This window comes from Peromyscus maniculatus, chromosome 1 (genome assembly GCF_049852395.1).
Source record: "Peromyscus maniculatus bairdii isolate BWxNUB_F1_BW_parent chromosome 1, HU_Pman_BW_mat_3.1, whole genome shotgun sequence".
Classification (NCBI taxonomy): Eukaryota; Metazoa; Chordata; class Mammalia; order Rodentia; family Cricetidae; genus Peromyscus; species Peromyscus maniculatus.
This window is the reverse complement of record NC_134852.1, coordinates 124,558,250-124,577,181: the sequence shown is the minus strand read 5'-3', so window position 1 is coordinate 124,577,181 and position 18,932 is coordinate 124,558,250. Positions and strand designations below refer to the sequence as shown.

The 18,932-nt window shown below is 36.7% G+C and overlaps 1 protein-coding gene and 1 pseudogene across 1 annotated transcript in view; both read right to left on the bottom strand.

Annotated features, from left to right (window-relative positions):
* Pde3b (phosphodiesterase 3B) overlaps positions 1 to 18,932 on the bottom strand; it is a 146,938-nt gene that overhangs the window by 51,635 nt on the left and 76,371 nt on the right. Inside the window, exon 2 of the mRNA XM_006978652.4 lies at positions 6,406 to 6,456. Within this exon, the coding sequence (XP_006978714.2) occupies positions 6,406 to 6,456 (51 nt within the window). The remainder of the gene's footprint in view (positions 1 to 6,405; positions 6,457 to 18,932) is intronic.
* LOC121827018 (5.8S ribosomal RNA) lies at positions 8,783 to 8,917 on the bottom strand (annotated as a pseudogene).

Sequence of the window (18,932 nt, the reverse complement as noted above, 5' to 3'; positions counted from 1 at the left end):
AATCACATAGACCTGGCATGAATAATGTAAGAAATAATAGAATTCCAATTTGGTGTGTGTGTGCGTGTGTGTGTGTGTGTGTGTGTGTGTGTGTGTGTGTGTGTGTGTGTAGCAGATACGGTAAGCTTTAGCCTTTCCTTTTTTTGTATTTTATTTATTATCTGGTTTTATTTTTGTTAGCCTATTTCATGATAAGTGGCATTTATTATCTTATAACTTGCATACAACTAAATATGTGTTTATTTTGAAGTCTACAATTCTGTTACTTCAATACTTTATAGATGACTTCCTTTCCTTCATGGCAAAACTTATAAGCATGGAAAGCCATTTTTTCCTAACCTTACTTAAGGAGTGTCTAGCATCACAACAGAGCCATGCTTCTCGGGTTTGAAGTCTAGACTTTAAACCTAACTGTGACTTTAAACAAGCTATTTAACATTTGAATGTTTTAGCTTCTTTAATATAAAAAAGAAGATAACATCTACCTCTTAGGCTGATATGAAAATAAATCTGATAAATACATGTAGAACATATAAAACAAGAATAATGCATATACTGAAAAGAGTATCAATGTTATTATGAAAAATGTGGACAAAAGTACAGAAAAATGGTGTAAGGATTCAAAGGAACAAGTGGTACATGTGAGCCGAACAATGAAGACAAAATGTATGAATGGCATAATTGGAGCTAGAACCTAAAACTTTGGTAGAATTTTATTTACAACTGTTGAGAACATTATATCTCAAGTTATTTGTCAATGGAGGGTCATGTAGACTTTGAGTATCATAAAAAGAAAGGACAAAATATGAAGAAAAAGAAGAGAGAACAAAGGGTGATAGGAGCTAATGCAAGGATTATTTAGAGGATAGTCAGTGTTCACTTAGAAGGCAAATGTATGTCAAAAACCGACAGAAGTCTAGAAAACAAGTATTTGTGCAGTGTCTAGCAAACACAAAGTACAGAAGCAGAAGTCAGCCTGGCCTGTCTGAGGCAGAACACCAGGGCAATTGGAAGAAAATTAATGATAGAGGACGGAGTCTGTGAGTCAAGAGCCAAAAAGCAGAAAGGAACTTACTACAGTGAATGAATTCTTTTAAGTCTATGACAAGGTCTTGCTCTATAATTCTGAGTGAGATAGAAAAGTAGTGAGCAAGGCAGCAACATGATTCAACACAGCATTAAGTTGAATATTCAAATAATCTACAACTTTTAACACTGAACATGATTCCATTTCTCATTGTCTTATATTAAGTAAGATTCTTGCATTTTTATAGAAAGCAATTTTAGAGAAAGAAATTGTTTCTGTATCTTAAATGTTCCGCATCTTAAATGAGAGACAGGCAGATAGAAAGAAAGACAGAAAGAGAGAGGGAGAAGAAAGCAAGGAAAACTTGCCACTGAGGCACTGGCAGTGGCTGCATGGCCCTTAAATACTAAAAGACTTAGTCTATGATCGTTCTTAGACTACAATTTTAGAGATGCTTAATAGTTACTGTTATTGAAATTAACATGAGCTCACATCTTTATTTAGTTCTACTATGTAGCAGCTAGTATTTCAACTAGTTCTCTGAGGAAATCAATATTACTCTCAAATTTCTTTCAATAAAAGAGACTAGTTGGATCACCAGAATCTTATAGAGCAGGGAATTCCAGGTTTTTCATTGATATCCATGGGGGGGGGGGTGGAGGAGAGGTAAATGGGGGGGCTGTAGATTAGGCACCATGGACAGCTGCAGAACTCTGTTTCCATGGCTTTTTCTATTACAAGACAGGAAGAAATATGTTCACTGCTTTAGAGCTCTAACCCATGTGTTGTCTTATTGTTCCATTATTTATTTCCTGTAGCTTTGCTATATGCTATGTTTGCTTTGAATGACTAATTTTAAAAGTTAATTTTGTCAGCAGTTGGCCATCCTGCCATTACATCCCATTCTTGTCAGTCTGGTTTGAGAGACTTTCATTGTCTGCTCAATCTACACACACCCACGTCCACAGCTGTCAATGAATCTTCATGGACCTGAAGAGAATTTCTTGTGAAGTTGAATGCAAGTGTACTGCCATTCGTAGTGTTTATAAAACACTGGGAACCTTCACTTTTGCTACTTTGATATAGCACTGGGCTATCTATCATGTTACAACATTGAAATACATCGATCTTATTATAAGAAAGAGAGAGACTAGTTGGCATCAGACCACCTCTGGCCTAAAACTAGAAAATCTGAATTAAATACTATAGCATACATTCAAGCAACACAGGGCATGAAAGGTCAAGGACTCATAGTTAAGAGAGAAGATAGAAATGAACTCAAAGGAAGTAGAAGTGCCTTCTCTTCCAGTCTCTTTGGACTGGGCAGCAGAAGCAAGATGAGAAAGAAACATCATCCTTCAGAAAGCAATGCAATAATTGTGCTGCCACTGTGGCTCGAAGGCCTGCCACCTTCAGAAGTAGACCTCTGGCAAACGTGGCTACCCTGCTAAGTGCAAGAGAAAGTGTAACTGGAGTTATGCCTTGCCAAGGCTAAGAGACAAAACACTACTGGGACTGGGCAGATGAGGCACCTAAAAATTTTATACTGAAGATTCAGGCATGAATTCTGTGAAGGAACACCTAAACCCAAGAAGGCAGCTGATGCAGCATCTAGTTCATCTTGAGGATTTCAATCAGTCAAAATAAATGTTCTGATTTCAAAAAAGAAAGACAGAGACAGAAAGAGAGGCAGAGAATGTGAGAGGTGGGGGCAGGCAGAGGCAGAGGCAGAGGCAGAGGGGCAGAGGGGCAGAGAGGCAGAGAGGCAGAGAGGCAGAGAGGCAGAGAGGCAGAGGCAGAGGCAGAGGCAGAGGCAGAGAGAAAAAAAAGAACTCAAAAGTCTAGATGGCTCAGTATGACTTGCTTGCTGCTCTTCCAGAGGGCCTGGGTTTGGTTGCCAAGCACCAGCTATGAAGCACCTGTATAGACAACCACCTGTAACTCTAAATTCCTTTAGCTCTAGTCTGTGGCCTCTGGGACTAGTCACAGTCATATACATATACATTTTTTTAATCTATGCTATTCTTTTTCCCTCACGGACTTTGCTAGTGACTAATAATTGGCACAAGACAGAGAGGATGGGAGGCAGAGCACTCACAGGAAACACAAAGGGCCTTTCTCCAATTTGGGAAAACAAATTCAGATTTCAAGCAAGGTTTAAAAGACAGTAAAATCAGGACTTAAAAAGCCAAACAAGATCCTAACAAAGAAATAAGCTTATTTAAGAACTGCTCTGCTGGGCAGTGGTAGCACATACCTTTAATCCCAGCACTCAGGAGGCAAGAGGCAGGCAGATCTCTGTGAGCTCGAGGTTTCTACAAAGTGAGTTCCAGGTCAGCCAGGGTTGTTACACAGAGAAACCCTGTCTTGAAAAACAAGAGACAGAGACAGAGATAGAGACAGAGACAGACAGACAGATGGGAGGGAGGGAAGGGAAAGGGAGGGAGGAATGGAAGAGAGAGAGAGGGAGAGGAAGGAAGGAGGGAGGGAAGGAAGGAAGGAAGGAAGGAAGGAAGGAAGGAAGGAAGGAAGGAAGGAAGGAAGGAAGGAAGGAAGGAAGGAAGGAAGGAAGGAAGGAAGAAAAAACTGCTTTTCTACTGAAGGAATTTGCTCATTTAGAAACAGTGGCAAAAGATGGAGAACAAAGCAGAAATTCTCAAAAATATTTCTATTTTGGTAGAGCTTTCAAATTAGAATTGGGTCAATTGTATGTCTCAATTTAAAAAAAAAAAAAAAGGATCTCGGGCCAGTGAAATAGCTTAGTGAGTGAAATGTACTTGCCACCAATCCTGAAGGCCTAAATCCAATCCCTGGACTCCTCATGGTGGAAGGAAAGCGCCAACTCTCTGACATCCACATGCCTCTCCCAACCCAAATAAATAAACGTAATAAAAAATTTAAGGGATCTTAAATGACACATATATAAAAAGCCAAACTTACCCAAACTAAGAAATTAATTAAATGTACTACAGATCTAAAGGTGGAAAGTTAAACAACAAAGCACCTAGAAGGTAGCATGGAGAAAATCTTCGTGACTCTTGAGAGTTCTTAAGTAAACATATAATTCACACACACACACACACAAACACACACACGAAATATACATCCATGGACATGTACATATATGTTCAGAATACATAAAGACCTCCTACTGACTGCTAAATGAAAGATGAAAAACTTACAAAACTTTTGACCAGTGGATATCTAGGTGACCAACTAACATAAGAAACAGCCCTCAATCTGATGAGTTATCAATAAGAGCATTTTATACAGTTACCGGCATTTTTTTACTAAATGTTTAGAGGAATGCAAAGCTACTAGAACACTCATACACTGGTTGTTGAGTAAAATGAACACAAACTGGGAAATTATCTGACACTATTAACTGAAAGTGAACATATATATAGTTAGCAATTCACTCCAAGTTACATACCCAACAAAAAGACTGTTCCAGCAATATCACTTGCAACAGTCAAAAACAAAACAAAACATAAAACCAAAACCAAAAAAACAAGCATAAAACAAAAATGGAGCACAACAATACAATCAATAAATACATTGTAATATGTTAATTCAGTGGAACAAATGGAAAACAAACTGGTTACTGCTATATCCACTACTAATTTATCTCACAGCCAACTTAATAGAAAAAGTACAATGTTTCTATTTTTAAAAGAATAAAAAAGCTAGGGTGAAACAGCAGAATTTAGGACTGACATAACCCCAGAGGGAAGCTGAATAACTAGGAAAAGGGCCTAGAAGGGATAGGGAATGTTAATTCTTCAGTGTGAGAAAATACATCAAGTTACTCATTTATGAGCTGTGTACTTTTATAGATGAATGCTATCCTTTGATAAGGGCTGTTAGAAAGAAAGAGGAAAAAGCAAAAACAGTAGAGATGCCTAATATATAGTAGCCTGTCAGACAAGCCCATGGTTCTATTTATGCTTATTTATCTTTAGATTTTGCCACTAATTTAGATTCTCTTTTAACTGGAAATTGAGGATCTCTGTGAATATGAATGATGATAAAGTCTATTATGTAACTAGTCAAGGAGGTATCACATTTCAAGTCAGATGTGCCTACTCCTTGGTTTTATCTGATTACTGTGGTAGCATAATTTTGCTTACCAAGGTCCAGAGGTCATTTTCATCATAGGGGCTATTGTGGCTATTGTACACACACTGTTTGAAAATAAAAATCAGGGGGCTGGAGTGATGATTCAGCAGTTAAAAGCACTTGCTCTTCCAGAGGACCTGGCTTCAGTTTCTAGTACCCACAGGTGGCTCACAACCATCTGTAACTCCAGACACCCTCTTCTTGCCTTTGGGAGCACTGCATCCACAGGCATACCTACAGCCACAATGCAAAAAAATAATAAAATAAACTAGAAACATTTAAATACAAAATAAAAAACAGCCACTCAAAGTGGCATTCATTTTTTTAAAAAGTTGGTGTTGAGACAACTATTAAAATAAAGCTAAGAGAATGCTAAAATTCCTATAACATATATACTTAAGGTTTCTCTATTATTGTGAAATAATATATTGTGAAAAAATGTATTTCAAAATGTCATATGAAATAATCAGTTTTATAGACTATACAAGTGCACATTTAAAATTCAAAAACATCTACTAAAATAAAAATTAGCAGCTATAACAATATATAACATACAATTCATGGTGTTCTCGAATTATTTTTCTTTCTCCTTATACTTCTATTTTCATTTTTCTGTTACTGATATATAATGCTTAAGTGATCAAAAATGATCTTAAAGTACACATTACTCCATTTCCATTTATACATGCATATATAAAGTGTGAAAATAAGGAAAAAATGACTAGAAGTCAGGACAGGTGTTTTCTGGGGATACAGTGGTGTAAGTCAGGCTCTGAGGTTGTAGTGCTTCCTCTTCACATGGGTCCTAGTTACACAGAAGGCTTAGCTTGTGAAAACCAGAGTTGTGCAGTTTTCTGTACATATGGTAAAAATCAATAAATATTTCAGAAAATCAAAGTAGAGCATTTTGCTTCCCTATAAAATTTTTTTGCCAATTTATTTAGTCTTTCATACATGGCCTAAAATCTGTTTCTCTCCTGTACATCAGTGTCCCATCCAAAAAAAGGGGGAAAACCCTCATCTTTAATATAAAGATAATAGTTTATTTTGAGCCATGATTATATTAGAAGTACTTTTAAAACAACTACTTTGTTATTTTATTTTTCATTTATATTTAATAAACTTTTAAAAATCTAATTCCATAAAAATTCTGGTTAACTTAGCTCAGGTAAGAACATTTTATCATATTGAAATCCTACGAGTGTAACTTTACTAAAGTTTGGGTAATTTGAACAGACATCAGTACCATTCGTGCTTACCTGGTAATGAGGTTTGCACCACTGCTTCAAGTCCCAGTCCCAGAGAATCATCTGTAAAAGAGCACCGGGTTACAGCTGTGAGCAAACACATGCCAAGACAATCAATCTGCACCCTCTTCCACTGGAGATGTCTACAACAGCTTAGCTATCAGAAAGGGAGTCGGGGAGATGAGAATAAAAATAATCTCTTTATAGATTACTTCATTAATTCATATAATCTACAACTGAGTAATCCAAAAGATAAAGCATTTTCAGAACAAAGGCACTATCGTAACTTATTATTAACCTTCAAATATTTGTTACTGGACTGAAAGATGACTCAAAGGTTAAGAGCTCTTACTGCTCTCATAAATAACCCAAGTTCAAATCCCAGCACCCACATCAGGTGGCTTACAACTGCCTGTAACTCTAATTCTAGGAGATCCAATGCCCCTTTCTGTACTCCACAGGCACTGTGTGCACATGGCACACATACAGACAAACACATACATGTAAGTAAAGTAAAAAAAAATTAAATATAAAAATATCACAAAATAGGAAAAACAGATCCAAAATCATGTCACTGAAAATGTAAGAAAAATTAACTAACAGCAGATGCCCCTCGCAAAGAGTCATCACCATCATCTTAAGCTCATGTCCATTGTGTAGCTATTTTCTTACTAATAAGGCTCTCCCATAGACAAAGCTTCAGAGCTTCCTCTCCCCCTAGGTTAAATTATATTTAAAGAAATGCTTTACAAATATCAAAGTACACTCTTTTCAATACATAAATAAGTAGTGACTGTCTTCATGTCTTTCCAAGACCACTGGTATAACTCTCAGGCCAGCTTTGCGTTCTCTGCCCTTTCCTAGAAGGCTTCCTGGCTACCTGCTTGTCTAGTACAACAATCACTGCATTCAACAAGACAGAGTTAACTTGAATTTAGTAAGCTATCACAGTCATGACCATCTATCTACCCTAAATTTCTATGAACTGTTTTGAGTTAAAGAATAAGTCTTTTCTTTTTGCTTAACTAATTCCTTGTTAATTGTCATTTTTCTACAAGACTTTGAACCCTAATATTGAATAAGTCTACTACATTTTAAATAAATCCTGACTTTTTTTTATACTTCACTATTTATGTTTGTTCTTGTCATTGGGTTTAAGTCTTTTAGTTGCAAAAAATCTTTTTTAAAGGCTTGTTTTATTTTAATGACTGATTGATGTTATATATTACAAAGGCCACTTACTATATGCATACATGAGAGGTAAGCTTTATTTCTTGATTTTGTCCTCTTTAAATGGTCTTTTTGTGTAATTTTAAAATTGCTTTTGAATTTATAATATAAAATTGTTTTTGAATTTATAATATACTTATCCCATATACTCCCTCCTTTTTTCTCTCATTCAAATTCATGCCTCTTTTTCTTTGTTGTTATATGTGGTATGTGTGGCAGGGATTGATTGTGACAATCTGCTTGGGGTTTTTTGTTATTGTGGTGGTGGTCATTTTTTGTTTGTTTGTTTTCAAACACATACCCTATAGGCTATGATACATGCAGTGGCCAGTCCTGATTTCATATTACCTCCTGAGAAGCCAGTACAGAAACCACATCCTTCTCATCCAAGGCACCTTCTAAGGCATTCAAAAATAGGCAGCACCTTTTTGCTATGCCCACACACATGCCCTTCCTCTAGTCAAGGTATATTTTTTGGTTTTTTTGGTATCGAGCCCGGGAATGGACAGTCACTGGCTTACAGATGATCAGTCCATCTTTGATCAGCTTCCAGATCTACTGGAAGGAACAGGCAGTGGCAATTTCATTGGTCTCACTGGGGTCAAACCAGACCTCCTTTTTACCTCAGCAGATAAAAGGCAGCCTCTTCTGAAACCTGAATATACTCATGGTGACGGCTGCAGCAGCAAAAAAAAAAAAAAAAAAAAAAAAAATTGCAAAAAATCTTAATGTGTTTCCTATTTGGTCACCATTCTAGTGGTTGTGAAACTATTTTTGTAAAGGAATGGAGTACAGGCTTTGCAATCCAAATATGGTCTTTATAACATATTCTTTCATGTTTGTTTGCTTATTTTTTCTTTAAAATCTCTAAAAAATATGAAAAATAGTTCAGAATAAGACTGCTAAGGGAATAGTCTCAGTGGGCTCTAATTTGGTAATTTCTATTTTAGAAAATGTACCACCTTTGGTCATTCAAAAAAAGGGCTGTGGTTATTATTACTATCTCCTCATCAACATCCTTTCATTAAGTAATTTCTTCTTCCTACTGAAATCTATTTCTTTCCAAAGAAAATTCAAATACACTATCCACTTAAGAGACCTCATGGACCCATGCCTCAAAATGGCTGTGGTGAAGCTACACAAAGTTACATTTTAATGGATACAATTACTACATAACCCGGGGCACTTGCGTTCGAAGTGTCGATGATCAATGTGTCCTGCAATTCACATTAATTCTCGCAGCTAGCTGCGTTCTTCATCGACGCACGAGCCGAGTGATCCACCGCTAAGAGTCATGCGAACGTTTTCGGATGCGGGAGAGGCTCCCACACGTTTACATAGTTGTTTCTTATGGCCCTAAGTAGAGTACTGCAATAATTAGTTTAGGTTGTGATTTAATGAGCATGCAATCTGGATTCTAGAGACACTAATGCACTTTAAGACATTAAGACTAATAACCTAAAACCCCTGAGACTGCTATGACCCATTCTCTGAAAGCTGTCTGTAGAGGACTGGCTTTGGAGATCTAGCTGTAATACTTCAATTCTGTCCTTATGGCAGTTTCTTGGTGATTGAGGATATCAACTAGCTTAATCACCATTCCCCTCATTTTGACTTCTATAAATCTGATGTTTTCTCAAGTTTACCAACAAAAGTCTACAATAGTCAAGTGAAAACAGTCATATGATGTGTAGCTAAAAATTGCCTAAGGCACAGGCTGTAATCTATTAATTTGCATTCTGTTCTATAAGCTGATGTCTCATTCCCAAGATGCATTGGTCAAAGCATAAATGGATTTATTACCTCAAGCACACTTGTATTTTAATAGCTTAGCACCAAGTAGTCTCCCCACTTCATTGACTCATCTGATCAATCAACATTACCCTCTCAGTTAGTTGTACTCTATTGCCCAAAACTATATTTATAGTCATACCTAGTGTTCTTAGTGGAGGTACCATTGCCCCTAAACAAATAAGACTGGTTCTTAAGACCCTGAAAAATCTTAATCAATAGCTATACTACATAAATAGATATATTGTACAAAAGAGATGTGCTGTACACTTTGGTATTAAAGTATCTAGGAAAAAGAAAAATCATTACAAAAAACAAACAAACAAAAAATGTCTCGAGCTTCCTGGGCAGGGGTAGGAAATTATAATGAAAATATGCTAAAGACTTTGGGATAAAGGAATTCTGATGTTTGTTTATAAGACTGATCCCATCTTTGTTTACATTCTGAGTTTAGACAAATGAAAAGTGGCCTACTCAGAGGCCACTGTAATCCTAGAGGTTCATCAAACCTTACAATGTGTAGTGTTTGTCCTCTCTGCTCACTACTTTCAGGTCCTCTCTACTGTATCATTTTTCTACTGAAGGTTATTTCCTTTAATAAATTCACTCCTTGTGGATCTTTATCTCATTATCATGTTCTTCTCCACACCTGTCCTGGCTAAAAGTTGGCTTCAAATCAACTTTTAAGCATCAGCAGGTCATTATTTTCAGCTACTTTCTACAGGATCACAATTACCAAAAGGCAGCAGTTCTTAAGCTGAAATTCTCTTATTCAATAAAAGCAGATATAGTAAAGGCCACAAAAACTAGTAAAATATCTTTTGTGTAATTTGAACAATAACAACATTAGAGATTTTGAGGAAATGAAATTTTCTACATAATTAGCACCAAATGAATGGTTGCCCAAGAGTCCACATTTAGGTCTATATTTTAGAGCAAATCCAGATATTAACATCTTCAGCTAGTAGCTGAGTTCTAGTCCAATCTGGTATATATGAGACCCTGTCCTAAAAGTTGGGAAGAAGGAGGAGACTGGTACTGGATATGTAGCTCAAACATGAAATACTAGGTTCACTCCTCAGCACCATATTAAACCAATTCAGCATGGTGGTGCACACTTTAAATCCCAGAGGTTGGAAGATGGAAGCAGGATGATCAAAAGGTCCTCCTCAGCTACCTATAGAATTAGAAGACAGATATGATCCAGCTAAGCTCTAGGAGGGCACGCATAACTCAATCATACTTAACATATCAAAAGAACACACATGAACCAGCCAGAAGGTCCTATATGCCCACCTAATCAGAAAGTAGCTCTGCTGTGATTATACTCATCACCCTGCAACACCATTAAGTAGCCAGGATACTCAGCCCACCTCCTGAAACAATAACTGGGTGACACTTGCCATCTTCCTAAGGATTCAACACACTGCTAGGCAGCCTTTCTACCAAATGGATCAGCTTGTCAGTTCCCCTGGAAGCTGCCAGGATGCCATCTTACAGCCTCAAGGAATAGCTGGTTGCTCCTGCCCATCCTCACATAACCTCAGGAATCATGTAATCAGCTTACCAAGACTGAGAAGTGGTTGGGTAGCTTTGCCCATTCACCTCTGTCCCCAGGAAACAGCCAAAAGCCACACCCTGAGCAACTTGGATCCTGAAACCTCTTGAAGGAACACAATAAACCGTCAACTTACTAAGTACCTAGCTCACTGCCTGCAGCCCTTTGGCACTCTCAGCATCCAACCCTCACTGTCATGTACACTGTGACATGCCTTTCCAAGCCCACTAGAGTGGCACTACAAGCACACGACCCACAAATCTGACAGGCACCTCACAGTAGCAGCCATATGTCACACCCACAGCCACTGGCAAAAACCACCCTGCCTAAGAAAGTTTCATCACAGCTAGTGGAGTAATCCTACAAACCCCTACAGCTGAGAGCAAAGAAACGCACATGTCATGACCACCATTAACCATTGCTGGTTAAGATCCACAAGTACTATACTATTTCAACCATCCTTTAACCAATGCCACATACCTATTCAACCAACACTCTAAAAACATATACATGAGAAAATCTTCTACAAATTCCACCTTATTAAATTAGTAAGAGCAAGTACTCCTCCAGACAGACAAATATTAAAGTATAAACAGAAGAAACATTTAAAGGAAATCAAATTAACATCATAAAAGTTCTCTGCCAATAGATAGGAGGGAATTGGCAGACTACATGAATAATTTAAACTAATGATTCTAAGATAATTCAGTGAGCCAAGAAATTACAGACAAATCAACAAAATTGCAAAAGCAATCTATGATCTAGAAGAATTCATTAGAGAGATGGAGATCATTTTAATAAAACAAATTTTGGAGATAAAGAACTCAATAAATGAACAACAAATATAACTTAAGAGCTTTGATGACAGGCTAGACTAAGCAGCAGAAGGAAAAAAGCAAAGAAGGGGAGGAAGGAGGGAAGGAACACAAGATCTATATAAAACACCATAAATTGAAGAAATACTAGCAATATTACAGTAGGAAAACAACAGGAGTAATGCATAGAAAACTTATTCATTTAAATAATATTTTAAAACATTCAACCTTCAGAAAGATATGAGCATCCAGATTTAAAGCTCAAATGTCTCCAAATAGTCTCCAAACAAAGGCTCGCCCAAGGCACATTGTAATCAGACTATTAAAAATTAAAGGCAAAGTGATACCACCGGAAAAAAAAAAGTAATCAAGTGTCAAGTTACATGTATGGGAATCCCAGTACACAAACAGCAGATTTCTTAACAGAAACATTACACGTGAAGAGAGTCTAGGATGACATATGCAAAGTCTTGAAAGTAAAAACCTGTCAATCAGGAATACTATATCCAACAAGGGCTTTTTTCAGAAATTATAAGAAACAAAAATTGGGAGAATTTACCTCCCCAGACTGGCCTCACAAGAAATACTTGAGACGTGCCATACTAGAATGAAAAAGAAAATGAAAATTAAAATCTACCATCATAGACGAGGGAAAAAAGATTAAAAAAAAAAAAAAAAAAAAAAAAAGTCTTACCAAAAGAGAAACATACCAAGCTACAAAGAACAACTGTAGTTGGTTTGTTGTTGTTGTTGTTGTTGTTTTGTTTTTACTCTTTGGGGGCCCCAACATCCAGGTCCCAAATAAATAGACTTATTCTTACTTACGAATGCTCGGCCTCAGTTTGGCTTGTTTCTAGCCAGCTTTTCTAACTTAAATTATCCCATTTCTCTTTAATTACATTTTGCCTCTGGGCTTTTTACCTTTCTTTATTCTATATATCTTTCTTTCCTTCTTATTTGGTGGCTGGCTGTGTGGCTAGGTGGCTGGACGCTGGTATCCTCCTCTCCTCCTCCTTTTCTCACTCCTCCTTCATCTTTCTTCTCTTGAGCCTAGATTTCTCCCCCTATTTATTCTTTCTGCCTGGCAGCCCTGCCTTTTTCTTTCTCCTGCTTAGCTATTGACCATTCAGCTCTTTATTAGAGCAATCAGGTGTTTTTAGGTGGGCAACGTAACAGGGCTTTACAGAGTTAAACAAATGCAGCATAAAAGAATGCAACACATTGTTACATCATTAAATGAATATTCCACAGCATAAATGAATGTAATACTACTGTGGAATAATCTTTCTGTACACTGTGGATATATATTACTCTCATTAGTTAATAAAGAAATGACTGGCTAGTACCCAGGCAGGAAGTATAGGTGGAACAGCCAAACTGAGAATGCTGGGAGGAAGAAAGGTGGAGTCAGTGGGGTCGCCAGGAGACACAGAGGGAGCAAGACATGCTGGAGGATGAGTAAAGTCATGAGCCACATGGCAATACATAGATTAATAGAAATGGGTTCATTTAAGTTGAAAGAGCTAGTTAGTAATAAGCCTGAGCTATCAGCCAAACCTTTGTAATTAATATTGAGTCTCCATGTCAGTTATTTGGGAATTGACAGGTGGGACAGAAACTTCTGCCTACAAATGGCATCCAATGTGGGGCCAGAATTTCCACATAAGATCTGACAAAGCTTTAAAAAGGGGTCATAAAACCACAAAAAGATGAAATCAAACACAGCTTCTTGGCAACTGTCTTTTCTTGGGTAGGCTGTTTGCTAGCAGCAAACAGAGACATAGATCATTTAAGAGGAAGACCCCTTGAAATCCTGAAATAAATTTAGACATAAAGAAATAACCTAAAAAACTACAAGACATGTGATGTATATTTGACCTCGCCAGGAGGCACAGAGGGAGCAACACATGCTGGAGGACAGACAAAGCCATGAGCCATGTAGCAATACATAGATTAATAGAAATGGGTTAATTTAAGTTGTAAGAACTAGTTAGTAATAAGCCTGAGCTTTCAGCCAAGCATTTGTTATTTGGGAATTGGGAGGGTGGGACAGAAACGTCTACCTATATAACACATCTTAAAAAATATTCCACAACAAACAATTAATGAAAAATTAAATAGAGTAAGTATAAAACAACCAGAAAAAAACATGATCATGATTACAGAAATATATCCTTATATTAATAACCTTAAATTTAAATGAGCTAAATTTCTGAATTAAAAGATTTAGACTGCATGCATTAAACTTTAAAAAAAAAAAGTATATGAAATTAACTTCACATATAAAGACTGAAATTGAAGGGGCAGAAAATGAGATTCCACATAAGCACAACAAAATATGAGCAGAGTAGTAGTACAGGTATTTAATAAAATATGCTTAAAGATAAAAATCATGAGCCGGGTGATGGTGGTGCACGCCTTTAATCCCAGCACTTGGGAGGCAGAGGCAGTTGGATCTTTGTGAGTTCGAGGCCAGCCTGGGCTACAGAGTGAGTTCCAGGAAAGGCGCAAAGCTACACAGCAAAACCCTGTCTCAAAAAAACCAATAAATAAATAAATAAATAAATAAATAAATAAAAAAGTTTTTAGCCAGGCGGTGGTGGCACACGCCTTTAATCCCAGCACTTGGGAGGCAGAGGCAGGTGAATCTCTGAGAGTTCGAGGCCAGCCTGGTCTACAAAGCGAGTTCCAGAAAAGGCACAAAGCTACATAGAGAAACCCTGTCTCAAAAAACCAAAAAAAAAAAAAAAAAAAAACCTTTGGCTCTTAAAATCTCGGGCGGTGGTGGCGCACGCTCCTTTAATCCCAGCACTTGGAAGGCAGAGGCAGGTGGATCTCTCTGAGTTCGAGGCCAGCCTGGTCTCCAAAGTGAGTTCCAGGAAAGGCGCAAAGCTACACAGAGAAACCCTGTCTTGAAAAACCAAAAAAAAAAAAAAAAAGAATTTGGGGTTTGAGAAATGGCTCAGTGAATAAGAGCACATACTGTTGTTCTTCCAGAGGACCCGAGTTCAACTCCCAGCACCCACATCTGGCAGCTCACAACTACCTGTAACTCTAGCTCCAGGGGATTTGACATCTCTCCATCCTCCTCACTCATATGGAGACATATTCATGTACATAATAATAATAAAATATTTTTAAAAAATCATGAAAAGACATTTATATATAACTTATGGAAGTAGAAAAAGACTGTGAGAGAGAAGGACGAATCTAAAGGAAATGGGAAGAGAAATGAAAGAGGAAAACATTGTATATATGTATATGAATGAAATCAGGAGGGATTATTTGAGGGAGGAAGGAAGAGAAGCAGTAACCAGGCAAACAAGAACAAAGTATAATGGAAATGTACAGAAATGAAACTTTTATAATAAAACTCATTATGACAAAATAATTTAAGATGATAAAGTGATCAATTCAGCAAGAGGAAATAATTACAAGCATATATTCACCCAATAACAGAGTACCTCAATTATGTAGAACAAACAATATTGAATCTAAGGAGATCAGATACAGATAGTTTGTAGTAATGATCACGTGAATCAATAAAAAACAACAATTTCAAACACCCTAGTGATGCAAATTAAGGACTTAAAAAAAAACAGGAATAAACTAACACCAAAATCAGAAGGAAGAAATAACAAAAATCAGAGAAAAAAAATAGACACTAAATGAACACAAAAGATCAATAAAAGAAATAATGATTTTTGAAAGATAATAAAGTCAACAAGCATTTAGCTGGGTATGGAAAAAATGGAGAGACGATTCAAATAAATGAACCAGAGATAAAATAGAGAACTATAATTGATACCAAAGAAGTACAAAAGATCATTAGGGACTATTATTAAGTACTTTTTTTTTTACTTTTCCATTAATATTATTTATACACAAATAAATTGGAAAATCTAGAGGAAATGCATACATTTCTGGACATATCAAAATTGAACCATGAAGAAAACCTGAACATATCAACAACCTTGTCCAAAAAAAAAAAAGCCCAAGATTGAATGGCTTTACCGCTGAATTGTATCCAACTTTTAAAGTGGGGGGGAAAAAAAAAAAACTAGTGTCAACTGATTTCAAATTATTGAAAGGGAGAAAAACCACTCCACGGTCATTCTAAGAAGACAGCATTACCCAAATCAGACAAGAGGAAACTATAGGACACATCCCCAATGAATACAGATGTAAAGTTTTCAACAATTACTAATTAAATTGAACAGTATATATTTAAAGACATATATGTACCATGATCAAGGGAGACTACTTGCAACGATGTACGGCTTGCTGAACATATACAAATCAATAAATGTAGTACTCCATAGATTGATTCAGCAAAAGCATTTGATAAAGTTGAATACTCTCCATAGCAAAAATCCTTTAAAGATAAGTATAAAAGGAATGTAGCTCAACAAAGTAAGTACTTGATACCTCAATCCCCTGGTCAACATCATTCTGAATGAGGAAAGCTCAAAGTGTTTCCTCTAAAATCAGAAATGAGATAAGTATGCCCACTTTACTGTTTGACACAGTACTGGAAGAAGCCTGAGCAACAAAGCAAAGGGAAGTAGTAAAGGTCATCTCAATAGGGAAGCAGGAAATCAAATTGTTATTCTTCGACTAGAAAATATCCATTAGAAAGGAAAATATCTTTTCATATATTTGAATGTTCAGTCCCCAGGTGACAGTGCTCTTTTGGAAGAGTATAAGAACCTTCAGAGGTGGGCACAACTAAAGGAAGTAGGTCCTAGGGGGTGGGCCTCTGAAGGTTATCTCTGCTCCTCTCCCCTTTCCTTTTTCAATCCATTTACCTTCTGTCATGATGTGCACTGCTGTCCACCACCACATGCTCCTACTTGTTTTTCCAAAGTTCATAGAGCCAAGCAACAACAAACTGACTCCTTGACTCTGAACCAAAATAAATCTTTCTCTTTTATTTGCTTATTTTGGTTACAGTGACAGAAAAGTAACTAATACAAACATGAACATCTTACATGTGGAAAATCTAATACAAACTATAATATATGTATGAAAATAAAACTATCACAATGAAATTCATTATTTTAAATATTAACCCAAAAACAATTTAAGATGATAAAGGACACATACATTTGTTAGTACCAATAAACAATGGTTAAGTTTCAGGACACAAGAGTAACATAAAAATCAGCAAAACTCTATCAGTAATGAATTTGCTAAAAAGAAATCACAAATACAAAAACATTAACAATAGCTATGAAAGCAAAGTACTCAGGAAAAAAATTTAAGCAGAGAATCAATCTAATTCCTATAATCAATGTTATAAACATGGATAAAAGAAACTAAAAAGGCCACAGGAATAAAAATATATATATCAATTTAAAAGATATATGCAGTTTAAAAGAATTAATATGGCTATAATATCCACACTCACCAAGCAATCTACAGACTCAATGCAATATCTTCTAAAATTCTAGTGACATTGTTCACAGAAACAAAGAAAAAAAAAATCCTAAAATTTGTATGGAAAATCTCTCTCTCTCTCTCTCTCTCTCTCTCTCTCTCTCTCTCTCTCACACACACACACACACACACACACACACACACACACACACACACACACACACACAAATGAATAGCCATAAGGAGGAAAAGACAGTAGTATCACAATTTCTGATTTCAAAAATACTGCACGGCTATGGTAACCAAAGCACACAGCAGCGACAGTGAAACACACTAATGGGGTAAAACGTAAACATGTATATAAATACAGATACCTACAGTCAATTCATCTTTGACTAAGTTGTCAAAAATAACAACTGGAAAAATGGGAGTTTCTTCAAAAAAATGGTACAAGAAACACTGGATGCCCATATAAATAAGTTAGATTATATCAGGATAAATTAATGGGTTTATACTGAAGAAGCTTCAGCAAAAGAAACAATCAACAAAATTAATAACCCTAAAGCATGAAAGAAAATAGATTTTGGCTCTTCATGTGATGGAGGTTATCGTTCAGAATATACAAAGAATTCACAAAATTAAAATAAAAAATCTAATTTTAAATTGGTAAATATCTGAATTCGTATTTCTCAAAAGAAAATACAGAAGGCTGAAAGTATATGAAAAAAGATCAACATCACCAGGGAAATGAAAAATGAAAATCACAATGTGTGGTGGTGATATTGTGTTCCCCAATATATTGTGAACCCTAAGAAGTTTATCTGGGGTCAGAGAACAGAACAGCCATAGATACAGAGGCCAGAAAATGATGGCACACACACCTTTAATCCTAACATTCTGAAGGCAGAGATCAGTCTGGATCTCTGTGAGTTCAAAGCCACACAGGAAACAGCCAAGTGGTGTTGGCTCACGCCTTTAATCCCAGGAAGTGATGGCAGGAAGAAGAAAGGTATTTAAGGCCTGAGGACCAGGAACTGGAGCCTGGTTAAGCTTTTAGGCTTTTTAGTTAAGCTGAGATTCATTCCGGATGAAGACTCAGAGGCTTCCAGTTTGAGGAAACAGGATCAGCTGAGAAGTTGGTGAGGTGAGGTTAGCGGTGGCCTGTTCTGTTTCTCTGATCTTTCAGCATTCACCCCAATATCTGGCTCTGGTTTGTTTTTATTAAGACCCTTTAAGATTTGTGCTACAACAATGGACTATTATCTCACTCCATTTGTTATCAAGTTAATTAAGAAAATTATTTAACACAGGTTTGATGAACAGATATTAATTATGGGAAGAGATGTAAGAAAAAGTCAATGATAAATGCCTTAGAAAAGGTGTGAACTTTTCAAGGAAAATACTATCTCCTCCCATTTGGGATGGCTATTGTGTTAGGACTCAATTACTTTCTCCACAGGAGGGAATTCAGGCCTGGTTCTGTATTCCTGTCAGAAGTCTATGGCGGCTTAGTGAAGACCTTGCTCTTGTTATTTTGATCACTGGTCATGTTGTTAAATTGTCTTCTAAATATGTATATTTATACCAACAGACTTTATCAATTCCCCTCTCTCCAAGACTCAGGGAACATCATGGAAGAGGAGACTGAAAACATGTGAGAGCTAGAAGACGGTCAGGATTTCGGTGAAAGGCTGTCTTCTGGAGATGGCATGGCTATGGCACTCAGGAACCTACTACAGCTGGTACTACCTGCATAAGACCTGAAT